Source organism: Dasypus novemcinctus, chromosome 5, assembly GCF_030445035.2.
Source record: "Dasypus novemcinctus isolate mDasNov1 chromosome 5, mDasNov1.1.hap2, whole genome shotgun sequence".
Classification (NCBI taxonomy): Eukaryota; Metazoa; Chordata; class Mammalia; order Cingulata; family Dasypodidae; genus Dasypus; species Dasypus novemcinctus.
Genome location: NC_080677.1, coordinates 99665449 through 99682180, shown reverse-complemented (window position 1 = coordinate 99682180; position 16732 = coordinate 99665449). Strand labels below are relative to the sequence as shown.

Below are 16732 nucleotides of genomic sequence, written 5' to 3'. Positions count from 1 at the left end.
TATTGTTTTAACAGCTCCCATGTTATACTATTTTATCATCAAAAAGCTTTATCATTTGTTACCCACTTTACTCATTTTTTTCTCCTCTGTAAGACCTCAGAAAAGTGTATGGGACGGTGTTAAGTCGCCATCATCATCTTGTCAGGAAAACAGATGGTGTATATGATCCTGTGGAGTATGACAAATATCCTGAACGCTACATAAGTCGTTTTAATACTGATGTGAGTATCCTACTCAGTCTTCTGCGTTAGTTGCTTCTAATACATTAGAGTTAAGCTGTTTTCAAGGAGAGAAATTATGCCTGTGTGTATTTGTTTTCCACTTCCCATATTGACTTGCTGCTAGTCCTGTCGGTATCACCAGTTGGCCTTAGGAGTTGTTGGTTGCTATTGGTGTTTGGAGTGGACTTTGCTTAGTGGTTTTGGTGGTTGCTGTGGATATGCCCTTTGCTTTACTCTCTCTGTTTCTACGTCAGGTCTGCCATGTGTCCCAGACCTCTAAACCATTTCCTGTGGATTACTGCTTGCTTGCTTTCTCCTGGTCTAGTTAGCACTGTTGGCAAAGCACAATGTCTATGAGGTTTTATCTGAACATAAGTTTATCGCTTCTATGGCTACAGATTGCAGTCTTAACCAGAGCCAGCCATCTTGAAATGCATGCCGTTGGTTACATAGGGCTCTGTGAAATAGTGTGGCTATGTAGGCACAGCCCCATCCCTGCTGTACAACAAGCTATTAATTCAATTCTTTCACGGGGGACACAGTGGCATTATCATATAAGAAATATAGTATATTTGTGTGTTCTGGAGTCATGGGTCATGTAACCATCTTCCCCTAACTAAATCAGCAAACATAAAACAAATACAAAGATGCATGAATTTACTGTGAAGGAGTACTCTAAATAATTTTAAATATGTATAAAAAACATAGCATTTTTGGATTCTGGTATGATATTAATGTTACAGCATAAAAAGCATGTTATAGAGAGGGACTCTATCTGTAGTTTGAGAATGTTGACATGCTTGAGGAATAAAAATCATGAAACTAGTTTCAAACTGAGACATTTTGAATCTAGTAAATTTCCATCCCTTCTCTTTTCCCCAATCACAGAAATTTTGGTGATTGGATGCATCCTAAAACTTACTAATGACAGTTATCATGCATGAATATATGTAGCACATTTCTCTTTGGAGCTTACAGATGTTATCTGATTTAATCTTCACAGCATTCCTTTGAGGAATGGGGTACATATTATCCCCATCTGTCAGGTAAGGAAAACAGGACCCAGAGAAGTTGAGGTAGAATGATTTAGATCACACCCTACTGGTGGTTGAGCTAGAAATCGATTGCTAAGTCTCTTGACACTTTCCTTTCTTCTTTCTCTGCTTTGCAATACAGTGCAGAATGAAGGTATTAATATATTTATGTTCATATAGTTCTCTATCATTAGATATTTCCACACTGAAATCAGAGTGAGTATTTAAAAGAGTCAATAAGATGTAGCCTGAAGCTATTTCTCATGGTCCTTACTGATAGCTTTCTTTCACATTTCTTTCTCACGGAACTTGGATTTTACTTTTGCTTTCCAGATTGCACCTTATACAACTTGTTTAATTAATGGAATTTACTGGGAACAAAATACCCCTCGCCTACTAACCCGACAAGATGCGCAGAGTCTCCTGGCTCCAGTCAAGTCCTCAGGTGCTGGTGTTGAAAGCTGCCCTGGATTGCCTCACAAGTAAGGGTGTCAGCAGCAATGACCTTCTCTAGCAGCAGCATCCATTGATAGGGAATCAAACAATATAAAGCTCTCACAAGTCACAAGACTTGATTGTTAGTGACTGGTTGTCTGCCCTTATCTTATTCAACCTCTTGGCAGCATTGGACATACCTAGCCCTCCCTCCTTCCTGAAGCTCTTCTTTTGACATCTGAGATTCCACGTGCAACTCACATGTAACCTGAGAGAAATCTTCCCTTGCTTCCTCATTTCCATACTTTTATTCCGTTATTGTTTTTATCCCCTGAAATTCATCATTTATGATTTTTCTCCCCTCTTACTTACTAGACCTGAATCTCCTTAAGGATAAGGGCCCTGGTTTTCTTGGCCCCAAGTACCTAGTACATCACCTGACATGTAATAGACATTCAAATATTTATTGAATGTTGAATTAATTAATTAATCAGTAAATATTTGTAGAAAACATGGTCACATGGAGCTCTGCTAAGCTGAAGGACAAAGAAGAATTAAAAATATGCTTTTGTTAACCTCCAAGGGTGTAGCTGGAAGAACAAGACATATTCACATAAAACATAAACCAAAGCTATAGGGCAGCATATAAATGCCAAGGGGGTGCTATGAGCAATCGATATCACAGAATTTTAGAAGAAAATGGAAGCACTGGGCTCACTAAAGCTTTAAAAAGGAGGAATTAGGAATTAGATGGCCATTGAAGAGAATGAGAATTTTAGGTGATTAAATTTCATGGAGCTACAAAAGCACAATTTAAGACAGTGAGTAGGATGGTTTAGCTATAGGTTTTGTATAAGCGTGTGGTAACTGGAGATTGCAGGAAGATTGTGGTTAATCTCTAAAAGATTTAGAATGGTGGGCTGAGAATTTTGTTCAAAATTCCAGAGATTTCTGTGCAATAATAGTTACACTTACATAGTACTAATCAGGATTGAGGTAATGTCATCGAATCTTTTATTTAGAGATGGCTAACCATAAGTAGTCTGTTGTCAATTATTTCTCTAGGAAACAGGCTTTCCACTTTGGTTTTGTTTTGCTTTTTTTTAATACTCGTTGAAACTAAAATCTTATATTGGGAAGATTCTCTGTATTCTAGAAGAATACAATGTTCTGAACAGTGATTTGTAGGAAAAGGAGCCTGGGAAATAGTTGGCTCCCACACTGAAAATTGTTCCAAGCACCTTTTGCTTTTACTTGTTGGAGACATCAGAGTTCCTTGCTCTCATCTAATCATTGGTATTATTTTCAGACTTGTAGCAATATGTGACATTTCAGCTGACACAGGAGGAGCTATAGAGTTTATGACTGAGTGTACTACTATAGAGCGTCCCTTTTGCATGTATGATGCAGACCAGCATATTATTCATGACAGGTGAGTTTGCTAAAGGTATTAGATCGGGGAGAGATATAAAATAATACACCATTTACTTCCTTTGCAATACTAGTCTAAGGTACTCAATATACCACAATGTTATAAAACCTATGCAGATTTAGAGAAAAATTTTAAAACTAGTTAATTACAATTTAATTGTAATATAAGGAATATTTTTTCTTTAAAAAATAGAAAAAACACATGTAAATTTATACATATATACTTTATTTAAATGAGAGTGGGATTGCTAAAGAATGGGGTCTTATTTGAAAAGTCTTGTCTATTTCCTTATCTACTTTTGTACAAAATCACAAATGATAGTGAAGCAAATATAATGGAGTAGACATCTGGAAAAGTTAGAATTTACAAATATCATTTTGTACCTCTGAATAAAGCATGCTGCTTCTTCTAGTGTTGAAGGCTTGGGGATTCTGATGTGTTCCATTGACAATTTGCCGGCACAGCTTCCAATTGAAGCTACAGAATACTTTGGAGACATGCTTTACCCTTATGTTGAAGAAATGGTAAGCAGATTGATTGCATTAGCAGCAATTCTGTGGGTTTAAATAGAATTGTGTGTGATCTGCTGATCGTTCTGGTCTCCTGTGTCTAAGAACACTGCTGTAAAATGAAATGCCAGCCCTTCCTTGAGGTTCTTACTGATATTCTTTTATTACACGTATTCTGCTTATTGTCTCATGGGGAATGTGATTATATCACTGTCTTCATATTGAATTGCAATTACATTTCTCTCCCATTATGCATATTTTATTCAGAATGTTTATAACGTGCAATGGGATTTGCTGTATTTTCAATTCTTCCTGCTATCTAGGTAAATTCATATTGGGTAAATTGTATTGGATTTTAGTTACTAATACTTGACATGATGGTTTATGTTGTAGTCCTGCATTTTTCTTCTGTGATCAATGATTAACTGCCGAGTTATTGTTTTATTTAAATTATGTTTTCTTTGCCAATGAAAATCTCATTTCAGTATTTATCTTAAGTGTGCATACTTATTCTGATTTAGTTCTGTGGCTAATGATTGCCTCTGGCAATAATTCCAAAGAGAAGGATAATGGTTCTTATCTATTTCTATTATAGATTCTCTCATCAACTTTGTGGTTGCTTCCTCTGTTTTGATACTTCTCCTAAATCAGTTTGTCTTTACTTTCTACTGCCCTTGTGTAGTCAGTTTTTTGTATTTTGTCCAGAATATAGTAGTTGTCTTCAGAAGGGTTGATCTATTAGGAGCTTAGTTCTGCATAATAGAAATGGAGCTCCATAATTAGAATACATTGATTGGGACAAATTGACCTCATCAGAGTTTTGGAGTAGCTAGAAGAGCTGTCAATGAGCCCTTGTCTATAATTAATCTTTTTGAATGCTAAAATTAGGTATTCTCATGTAATTATGGCCTTATTAGTTTTTGGAAAATTTTGAATACTGATGTGCCTTGTGGATGAATTTGACTTAATTTCTTGAAAATGTCTTTTTGTTTCATTGTTCTAACATCATTTATGACTCAAAGAAGTTGTTTTAAAGCCATTCAACTCAAACCTTATTATGTCTCAAAAATTCAATTTTAGGTTATTTTGGGCCTTAGAACACAGTTTTTCATTCATTTTGGTCCTTAATCAAAGTCTTAAATTCTTTTGCTCAATATTCATGTTGTTCAGGGTATCAACAATTTGTTTATTTCTGCTGCTGTGTAGTATTCCATTGTATGAATATACCAAGATTTATTTATCTATTCAACTGTTGATGAACAATATTAGATTGTCTCCAGTTTGGGGTTCTAATGAATAATTCTACTATGAACATTTTTGTATATGTCTTTTGGTACACATTTCTTTTGTTGGGTTAATAACTACTGTGGAATTGCTCAGTTATAAGGTATGTTTAATTTTATTAGATACTGCCAGAGAGTTTTTGAACGTGCTCAGGCCAGTTTATGATTATCAGTGTATGAAAGTTCCAATTGTTCTATATCATCAACAATGTTTGGTGTTGTTACACTTGTAATTTAGCTCTGTGTGTATATAGAGATATCTCATTTGCATCTCTTTATTTGCATTTCTCTGAAGACTTGTGATTGGGCAACTTTTCTTGTTTATTGACAATTTGGGTATTTTCTTTTGTACAGTGCTTGTTCAAATTTTTTGCATGTTTTTTTCTGTTGACTTCTCTGTTTTTTCTTATTGAATTGTAAGAGGTCCTTATAAAGTCTAAATTATATGTGGTTTTCTGTTATAAATATCTTCTTACTCTCTCTGACTGTTCTATTTGTTTCACTCTATTCTTTTTTTCTGGCTTTCTTCCACTAGAAGATGATACAGAACATTTTTTTTTTTTTCATTCTTGATCTTGAAAGGAAAGTTTTCAATATCTTATCAAGTATTATGTTCACATTCATGCAAATGTACAAACCCTACTCATAAAATAACTGGATGGAATCTGTTTTTAGAGTATATACACTGTTCTTTTTTCCTGATTTATTTTGGACTAAATATTCATACAGATCCTGTAGCATTCCAGTGCATAGGCTATCATGTTGTAGCCAGTATATCAGGTTTGTTTAAGTTGAATTTAAGCTACTCTATTGAATGTCTCTTGGAAAAAGGCATGGCTAAGAATGAGGAGAATAAGACGCAGCCCTTGTCCCATAGAAGCATGGGATCCAAGAAAGAATGAGACAAGTGTACAATTCCTCCATAACATGGGATTTGGCAGCCATAAGGAAGATGCAAATGAAGTTGTGAAGAGAGAGGTTGTGTTCTGTTGTGTAAAATCCAAGAAGACTTATGAAAGAGGTGATGTTTGAGCTGACTTGTGATAGAAGATTAAGGTTTGTACATTTGCATGAGGGTCAAAGACATACCATGTAATGGCAAGAGATAAGACAAAGGTGGGAGCTGACCTAAGATGGGAATTCTGTGAGTTGTCAAGTCTGATTAATGGTAATTATTTTGGGTCCATATTGTAAAGGATCTTAATGCCAGAACGAATAGTTTGAAATTAATTTGAAAAACAGCTGAGTTCTCAAAGGCATGTGTATACTTTAGGACCCTTATGCTGGCAGTTTTGTAATGGTGAATTCTAGTGGAAGAGATAGTTAAGGATCTGCAATTGAGCAGCTTTAGGTTGTCTTTTATGTTTGCCTTTCTTTAAGTGGAGTCATGACAGTTGCTTAGTTTTCTTGGGAAAAATCCAATTAATTTATTATTTATTTATTTTGAGGAGAAAAGAACTTTATTAATAACCTTGCAAGAAGGGGCACACAACCTGGATAAAATGGCCGGCACCCCATTTAATTAAATGTATTTGCTCATTCTCTTATTGACTATTTACCATTTTAGCATGTGGCAGGAATATGGTACAATGCCAAGTGCAGTTCTTGTTTGGTAGCAGGTTTTGGGAAAGGTGTCCCAGGGAGACAATTCTTCAGTTGTACATTGAAGGACAAGAAAGAATTCTTTGGCGGATCAACAAGGGAGAGAGAGTTCTAGGCAGAGGGAGTGGTATATGAAGCATCCTTCTGGTGCAGGACAGAGGCATGAAAAGCATTGTTTAGGAAGGGAGGTCCAAGCTGTTACTAGGACTGAAGTGTTGCCTATGAGGTAGAAGAGAGAGTTGAAGTTGGAGAGGCAGGGCCAAACTGTAGAGGGTCCTGTAGGACATATAGGAAACTAGAGACTATTATTTTTAAGAAGGCTTTATTGTATGTGAGATAATTCTCTTTTTTTCCTAAAGATTTATTTTATTTATTTCTCTCCTCTTCTGCCCGTTGTCTGCTCTCTGTGTCCATTTGCTGTGTGTTCTTCTGCGTCTGCTTGCATTGTCAAGCAGCACTGGGAAACTGTGTCTCTTTTTTGTTGTGTCAACTTGCTGTGTCAGCTCTCCATGTGTGCAGTGCCACTCCTGGGCGGGCTGTGCTTTTTTCACACAGGGTGGCTCTCCTTGTGGGGCGCACTCCTTGTGCATGGGGCTCCCCTATTTGGGGGCACCCCTGTGTGGCACGGCACTCCTTGCGCATGGCAGTACTGCACATGGGCCAGCTCATCACATGGGCCAGGATGCCCTGGGTTTGAACCCTGGATCTTCCATATGATAGGCGGATGCTCTATCAGTTGAGCCATGTCCACTTCCCTGAAATGATTCTTTTACCATACAATTCATCTAGGTAAAGTGCACACTTCTTAGTTTTCAGTATGTTCACAGATGTGTGCAAATATCACCACAGTCAATTTTAGAACACTTTAATCACTCAAAAAGAAACCCCATACCCTTCAACTAGCACTCCCTTCCATCCCCATCCTACCTTCCCCAGCCCTAAGCAACAACTAATCTACTTTCTCTTTCTATAGATTTCCTTGTTCTGAATTTTCATATTAATAGAACCTTATGTGTTCTTTATTGACTTACTTCTTTCACTTAGCATAATGTTTTCAAAGTTCATCCATGTTGTACGCAGATCACTACTTTATTCCTTTTTATTTCCAAGTAAAATTTTGTTGTGTTGATATACCACACTTTGTTTATGCATTTATTAGTTATTGGGCATTTGGGTTGTTTCCACTTTTTAGCTATTATGAATAATGCTGCTATGAACAATTGTCCCTTCATTTGTTAGTTTTTGCTTCATGTATTTTGTGCTCTCCTATTAAGTGAATATATGTTTCTGATTGATATATCTGACTGTTGGATCTACGCTTTTATGATTATAAAATGTCCCTCTCTGGTAATTTATTTTTGGTTTATTTTAAAGTCTTATTTTATCTAATATTAGTATGGCCATTCCAGCTTTCTTGTGGTTGCTGTTCACACATAATCTCTTTCTCCATCCTTTTACTTTCAATCTATTTGTATCTTTGAATCTAAAGTGTGCCTCTTGCAAAGAGTATATAGTTGGGTCATGTTTTTTAATACAGTCTGACAAAATCAGCCTTTTGAGTAGATGATTTAATCCATTTATATTTAATGATATTATTGATATAATTATATTTGTCATTTTACTTTTTTTCCCTATATGTTTCATGACTTTTTTTGTTGTCTATTACTCCTTAATTGCTTTCTTTTGCCTTAAGGTAAATATTTTCTAATGTAGCATTTTAAGTCTTTAAATCATATTTTCACTATATATTTTTTTTCGGGTTTTCTTTGGTGGTTTCTCTAGGGTTTTCCACATCACTTATCTGAATCAGTTCTGATGTATAGTAACAATTTCAGTAACATATAGAAAAATCACATCTCTGTATAGCTCTATTCACTTTTCCTCCTTTTTGTGATATTTTTTTACATTTTGTACCTATTAATGTTACAAGCCCAACAATACGTTGTTAAAATGACCCTACTGTCTGTAGTAATTTCCTTTGCCCAGTGCAGCTTTGCTTCCACCCATTTTCTTTGTGCTGTTATTGGCAAATACATCATGCATATATTGTATTTCTACATGTTATAGATAAAAAATAAATGTATTTATGTGTTTTTATACAATTGCTTTTTAAATAGGTTAAGAGAAGAAAGAAAAAATATGCATGTCTATTGTCTTTATAATTTCGTAATTACCTTTACTGGTTCTGTGTTTTTGGTATAGATTTGAAAGACTCTTGCGGTCACCTACTTTCATCCTGAAGAAATTCTTTCATATTTCTTGTAAAGCATGTCTGCTGGCAACAAATTCAGTTTTGTTCTGTTTTTTAACCTGGGGAAGTCTTTATTTTGCCTTCATGTTTGAAAGATAGCTTTGCTGAATATAGGATTCTTTCTTTTTTCTTTTTTTACTAATTTTTTTTTTTTCAAAAGATACTTAGATTACATAAATGTTACATAGAAAATAAAGGGATTCCCATATGCCTCCGTCCCCACACCTCCCACACCCTCCCACATAAACATCCTTCATTAGTGTGGCACATTCATTGCAATTGATAAACGCATCTGGGACATTGCCCCTGAGCATGGACCATAGTTCACATTGTAGTTTATACTCTCTCCCACACAGTTCTGCATGTTATGGGAAGGTATAAATGGCCTATAGCTGTTGTTGCAGTGCATTCAGGACGATTTCCAAGTCCCCAAAGAGCCCCTATATTACACCTCTTTTTCCCTCTCCCTGTCCCCAGAGCCTCCAGTGGCTACTGCCTCCACATTAATGTTGTAATTTCTTCCATTGCTAGAGTCACAATATTTCTTTAGTACAATACCAGTAAGTCCACTCTAGTTCACAGTTTATTCCCCAATCCTGAGGATTCTGGAATGTGATGTCCACTCCACTCTAATTTAGAGGGGGCTTTGATCCCCTACAGCCGATGGATGGGACTTTCTTGCTTGCAGTTATAGGCTCTCTCGTTTCCTTCGTATGGTAGTTGTCAATCCTCACCTCTTTGTTAGTTGTCCTGGGTGAGTCCAATGAACTGGAAAGTAGGTGTTCAGCTCTGCTGAGGCTCAGGGCCCAGCTGCACATGGACAGCCCAAAGATTCCAGTCTCTTGGATAAAAGTTGGAAACACTCTTATGGCAATATGACAAGGGGCATTTCGGACAGGGCACACCTAGAGCAGGCTTCTAGGGAGCGTGTGAGTGATCATTTTGTCATAATGTGTTATATCAGTGGGTGGAGACATATAATGAGCAGGAAGGAATGGAACTCCCATCCTGGGGAGGACCGATTTGTTCACAAATAGAGGGGCAGGAGTGTCTCGAGAGCATGGATGATTCCTAATAGGGGATGACAAACCAGTGCTCAACCTCAGTGTTGCAAGTAACTATGAATCTTGTCATCCAAGGAGTGAAGCTGGGGTGTTGCAGTGGGCCCCGAGGGAAAAGGCAGGGAAGAATAGAATAGATGGAATAGGGGGTATTTAGTGGGCAGTGAAAGTGTTCTACATGATCTTGCAATGATGGACTCAGGCCATGTTAAATATCAAAATTTATGAAAGTGTATGGTCTAAAATGTAAACCATAATGTAAACCATTGACCATGGTTGGTAGCTAGTTTCACTATTTGTATATCAGTTGTAACAAGGGTACCATCCACATATAAAAAGGTATTAATAAAGGAAGGGGGAAAAGGGAGAGGATGTTGTGTAATGAGAGTCTCCTATATTCTGTATGTGAATTTACTATGACCTATATCTTCTTTGAAAACAAAATGAAAATAAGTAAGACACTAGGGAATTAATGGAAGAAAATGTCACTCTATATACAGTACAACAGATACTACAGTGATAAAAGGCAAAATGTCAAAAATATTTTAAAAATATTTTTCATTATTTTTTAATATCCCAATCTTTTAATTTTTTAAATTTATAGTTAAAATTTTTTTTAATATATTTTATTTCTTATATTTAAACCTACTGTTATTTCATTTTCCTATTAATTGTATTTGGCTCTTTTATTGGCTTCCTTTTTTTTTTTTAAAGGATGATCATTTTATTTTATTTATTTATTTATTTTTCTCACCCCTTCTCACCCTCCCCACCCCCCAGTAGTCTGCTCTCTGTGTCCATTTGCTGTGTGTTCTTCTGTGTCCACTTATATTCTTGTCAGCAGCACTGGGAATCTGTGTCTTTTTGTTGTGTCATCTTGCTGCATCTCTGTGTGTGTAGCGCCATTCCTGGGCAGGCTGCACTTTTTTCACTCTGGGCGGGTCTCCTTATGGGATGCACTCCTTGCGCATGGGGCTCCCCTACATGGGGGACACCCCTGCATGGCATGGCTCTCCTTGCGTGCGTCAGCACTGTGCACACAGGTCAGGAGGCCCTAGGTTTGAACCTTGGACCTCCCATGTGTTAGGCAGATGCTGTATCCATTGAGCCAAATCCACTTCCCTTGGCTTCCTTTTTGAAGAAGGTTTGGATCACAGAAAGGTTACCCTGGGGCAGGGGAGAATCATTGATGTGGGGTGTCAGTGATGGCGGATACATGGAAGGAAGTTCACCTAGGCATACATATAAGGTATATAAATGTATTCAAATGTTTGTGGGGCATTGTCATGGTGGGTGGAGACTCACACAATAACTGAGAGAATACTGAATTCCCATCCTGGAGAGCTCTGCCACTTTCTCTAATGGAGCAGCAAGAGTCCCCCAAGTTCAGGGGCAATGACTGACAAAGGAGGATGGTCTATTGATGGGCCCTTGATATTGACAATTATGCTTGTGAGCCTTTGCTATTGAAGTTGACGCTTAGCCTAGTGTTATAGGTATTCCTAAGAGTTGCCTCCTGAGAGCCTCCTTGTTCCTCAAATGTGGCCTCTCTCTAAGCCAAACTCAGCATGTAAATGCATTACCTTCCCCGCCAGTGTGGAACATGACTGCTGGGGATGAGCCTCCCTGGCACCGAGGGATTACAACCAAGCATCAGCTAACAATGAACTGGAAAAAGACGTCCAATGAAAGGGGGAAAAGGTAAAGACAAATGAGTTTATTTGGCTGAGACTTCAAATAAGTTGGGACGTCATCCCAGAGGTAACACTTATGCACATCTCAGCAGGATCTCATAGACTGCCAAAGTAGATACTACCCCAAATAGTGGGGCTCCTCAGGGCTTTGGAGACTCGCAGTGCCAACAGTCAGGGTAGATAGTTCCGGAGTTTGGTGCCTTGCTAGTGGGCCCTACTTTGGAGTTTGTGCTCCTGAGAGTAACAGAGTGGACTCAGTTATGGCTTGCCTACACATGGCTTATCTGCCCTTTCTATTTAAACCTATACTTGGTGAATATATGATTCTTAGTGGAAATTTTTTTTTTTAACATTTTCAATATGTTATCCCACTGCATTCTGACCTACATTGTTTCTGCTGGGAAGTCAGCAGTTATTTTTATTGGAGTTCCCTTGTTATTAAGGAGTCATTTTACCCTTGCTGCTTTCAAGATTTTCTCCTTGACTTTGACTCCAGCATTATAACTATAATGTGTTTCAGAGCTCTTTGCATTTATCCTACTTCTGACCTGTGGGCAAGTTTGGGAGGTAGAGCCTGCTTGAAAGGGAATACTCTGAAGGTGACTGGGAGAAGGAAGCAGTGGGAGGACCCTAGGTATGTTAATTCCATGAGTTCCCAAAGAATGTCCTGGTTTAGAGATATTTTTTTTTAATGTCCAGATCTCAAAAATAGATATCTAAGTGTCTTGTGCTTTAGCTACACGGAAGTCATTTTAGTTATTTCAGTACAGCAAATGAATACTCTGCTGCCAGCATCTTCTAGGGATGTTTTGCTCTTTCTTAGTTGGATGAGTGCTCTAGACCTTCTTAGCCTATGATTAGGGAGGAAGGAATGCCTCATTGACCCTTCCCTGCTATCCAAAACAATATATACTGACTTACTTGGACTTTGCCCAGTCTATTTGAGTGTTGGGGACTCTGGAAGAAAAGAGAAGTTCTAGAAGAATGCTGGAATGTTAATATGACAGATATGGCTATTGTTGTTGGCCTTTTGACTCATACTTATGAAATAATGAGAAGAAAGTATGGATGATGTTTTGAGGTCCCTGTAATCAAACCACCTTCCCTACCAATTTTTTTTAAAAAAAGATTTTATTTATTTCTCCCCAGCCACTAGTTGTTTGCACTTTCTATGTGCTGTCTTTAGGAGGCACCAGGAACTGAACCCAGGATCTCCAATGTGGGAGGGAGAGACCTAATTACTTAAGCCACCTCCAGTCCCTGCCCTGTTGTGTCTCTCATTATGTTTTTTCCTTTTTCTGTCTCTTGTTGGATCATCTTGTTGCATCAGCTCTCGGTGCCTGCCCATCACATCAGCTCGCTGTTTTGCTTGTTTTCCTTAGGAGGTGCTGGGAACCTGTGCTCCGTGCTTTGTTGTGTCTCTCATGTTTTTCTTCTTGCATCTTTTGTTGTGTCATCTTGCTGTGTAAGCATACCATGCCTGCCCTTCACGCCAGCTCACTGTTGTCTTTAGGAGGCACTGGGAACTGAACCAGGGACCTCCCATGTGGTAGGCGGGAGCTCAGTCGCCTGAGCCACATTCACTTCCCCCTACCACTTTTGAAATGCTGATGTGCTTATATAGAGAACTAATATTGATCTGAAGGAGATCTCCTACCTATGGAATTGGAGGCCCTGCTGCCTGAAAGACATTCTATACTTCTAGTAGAACAGCCTGAACCTTTGGAAGAGTATAGAGGTCCACAGAGGGAGGCCCATGTCTATAAAGCTTGTGATGATATTTGTCATCATGCTCAATATTGTACATCTAATTTGTGGGGAAAAGGGGGGTTAAGTTTTTCTGTGTTACCAGCAAGCAAAGATGACTGTAATCAAATTTTAATTTTAAAATTGGAACTTGTGCTAAAACAGCATTCTTGGGGGCAGACTTGATTGCCAGTGGAAGGCTTCTCTTACAAATTATTTATATTCAGTGATCTTTAGAAAACTCTCCAAATTCCTTTTTTCCTTTGACTAATATTTTAATATGGAGACAAATACGGAAAGACCTTTACATTACCATTTACCTCTGACTAGTATTATTTTTCTTTCAGATATTATCAGATGCAACTCAGCCTCTTGAAAGTCAGAATTTTTCTCCTGTGGTGCGAGACGTAAGTTATGAAAATATTTTCCTTTCATGATTGATTTTTTCTACCAACATCCTCACTCCCCCATTTCCTTCCCCTTTTTCTCTCCCCGTTTCTCTCCATCTGTCACTCTGTCTCTTCTCTGTCAGTTCTTGATCCCTTGTTTGTTGGACTAAAATGTGGATACTAAAGAAATGTCTTATGTGTCATATACATTTAGGCAGTGATCACATCCAATGGTGAATTGCCTGATAAGTATAAATATATTCAGAAACTCCGGGAGAGTAGGTAAGTATTGTTCAATCTTCTTTTATATATTTATTCTTATTTTGGATTTGAAGGATTAGTTTAGTTGGAGTTGACTTCTTGATATTAGCATTATACAATATGAACATTTTGATAATTTGGGGATAATATAAATGTTGGAAAACCAAACTGTGTGACTGGCTGAAACCAATGGGTGTTGTTCCTTGAACAATATTGTAGCATCATTTTGGCTTTCTAATATCATTTATAGACTTGTGTGTGAGCAAGCCGAAGTCCAAGAGGGAGTTGCTTTGGTGAGCTTTTTGTTCTTTTTCTAACCATTTTGCATATTTTGGTGCTTTAGTCATTTTTCCCAAAGGAACATGAGCACACTAATCCTCCATGTGATGCTTCAGTTTAGTTTGGTTTTTATATTTGAATTGGTACTCATTTTTGTTGAGTGCAATGTTTAGGAAACTGGCCCTCCTTGATAGAAATTAAGAGAAGTAGGGAAGAAAGAAAATGGTGAGAGCCAGTTTTTCCGGGGGTTTTTTGTTAGGAGGAAGATGCTAAAAAGTAATATGGCAAATCTATCCAAAATAATGGTTCTTTTAGAAAGGTATTTAGCTAAGGCCCTTATTTCCTTAATTGATTTTACTGGTCAAAGTTATAAAACTTCAACATTTCTTTGGAATATTCTGGTCTCCTTCAGTTGATTGCACTTGATTTGTATTTATATATTCTCCACACTGTTCTTTCCACACTTATCAAAATAACACATGCACTGAATTCTTAGGAGAAACCAGAATTGAAAAATTAAAACAAAACAAAACAAAACAACTGTCTTCTTATCTTCTTTCCCCATTCTCTCTATAAGAAGTAAATGAAGACATCTGCCCAGATCAGTTAGACTACACTTATGCTTTTTACATGTGGTATTAATTTGCTTTGAGTTACTTTTGTGCTTCAGTGAAATATTTTGGCTAAAGATGTACAAGAGTATTTATTTTAAGCATTTAGTGCTGTAACCGTAAGAGGGTTTCTTACAGGAGAAACTTCACATCTGTTTTTCATGACTCTCTATTCTTTGGTCCTCATCACCTGAGCACAGAATGTCCCTTATACTGATGACATATTTAGAATGACTGTCATGGTGATATCTTCACTCTTATGCACCATATTTCCTGAAGCAACAGGCCTACATGGCTCTACTTAGTAGGACTTCCCACTCTCCTTCCATTGTGGAATTTTGTGCCAAGATATGATAATGATGCTTGAATTTGGAAAGGATATTTACCTTATCTTGAACCCTACCATATCCTCATAATCTCTTTAGCACAGTGATTATTAACCTGGAGTATGACATTTGGGGGTACTGATGATGGAGAAGAGTCTAGTTTTTAAAAATGTGTATTCATTTTATATTTGGTCATCAAAATTACATATATAAAAAAATATATATATGTTTTTTATTTTGAAACACTAGTAAGTTTATTTTAGTCCATAGTTCATTTCCCAGTCCTGAGGACTCTGGAATGGTGGTGTCCACTCCCCATTAATTGAAGGGTCTTCGATCCCATACGTCTGATGAATGAGACTCTCTTGCTTGTAGTTGTAGGCACTCTTGGTTCCTTCATATGTTGCTTGTCCATCATCTCCTCCCCGTTAGTTGTCCTGGGTGAGTCCATTAACTGGAGAGTAGGCATTGCAACTCCGTTAAGATTCAGGGCTCAGCTGGCACATGGAGAGCCCGAAGTTTTAAGTCTCTTGGATGTATACCTATCAACTCTAGTACTAATTATAGGTTGAAATAGAAGGACAGAAGAGTCATGCATAGGGAAACCACTGAGTCTAACTGTCACAATGAGAATCATAAATACCAGATGAGGGCCTACTGGCAAAATAATAGATTTTAATGATACAAACAACAGAAGCCATTGTTAGAAGGGATATATGATAACCAAGTAATTGTGGTTCTTGCTGGGTTGTACAAAAGGATAAAAAAGGATAGAGGTGATAGTAAAAAGAGACACAGTGTCATTAGTAAAATGTGTGTGTTGGGGGTAGAAGGAAGGCACGAACATTTTAAATTTATGTTGATTCATTTATAATTAATGAAAAAGTTCTTGGGTTAAAAAAAATTTGTGGGACATGCTGGCCTAAAGATTCCCACAGCAGGGCCTGCTGCTTAAGTCCCTGGCACCAGACCAAGTCCGTAATTACACATTGATAAGATAACTGGGAATTTGGTTCAAAAGAGATTTAATGAGTAACTTTTATATTAAAGGCAAAATGCTGAGAATTGATGGGTTCATAAAAAGAGGTAGGACTTTAGTTACTGCCTCTGGTCATTGTGGGAAAGAGGTAAAAATTCTCACACAATGCTCAAGAATTAAAACCCTTCCTTGTAATCATCTTAGATTTCTGTATTTAACCTATGGCATTTGTGATTTCAAATTTGTGAAATAGTCTCTAGTGACCCTAAAGAAATAGGAGATGATAATTTCTAATATGGATAATAATGCTCTCCTTGTCCAGTGGTTATGAAGACTAAAGTTTCAGATATAAGGCCCCTGGCATCATAGCATGATAGTGAATCATGACCCTTTCCTTGATGGATAAAGTGGGAGACCAAGTCTCCTAATTGTGAGTTCAGCACCAGGACCTCACTAGTGATATTGGAAATTTTTGGGTCTATGGACATACATCTCAGAGATGTCGATGGCCTATTCATCCTCATACAAAATCTAAAATGATTAATTAAGAATGTTGGCATACGGAACTTCTTTTGAGGTTCTTATTGTCAGCAATGTGAAAAGAAATTATGTGGCTTTG

General features: G+C 37.5%; 1 protein-coding gene across 4 annotated transcripts in view; it reads left to right on the top strand.

The window, feature by feature from the left end:
* Positions 1-16732, top strand: part of AASS (aminoadipate-semialdehyde synthase) — an 86938-nt gene that overhangs the window by 37256 nt on the left and 32950 nt on the right. For all 4 annotated transcript variants that reach the window (XM_004483094.5, XM_058297300.2, XM_071215251.1 and 1 more), the window contains 6 exons: positions 94-221; positions 1589-1737; positions 3000-3122; positions 3535-3646; positions 13616-13675; positions 13872-13939. In XM_004483094.5, the coding sequence (XP_004483151.1) occupies positions 94-221; positions 1589-1737; positions 3000-3122; positions 3535-3646; positions 13616-13675; positions 13872-13939 (640 nt within the window). The remainder of the gene's footprint in view (positions 1-93; positions 222-1588; positions 1738-2999; positions 3123-3534; positions 3647-13615; positions 13676-13871; positions 13940-16732) is intronic.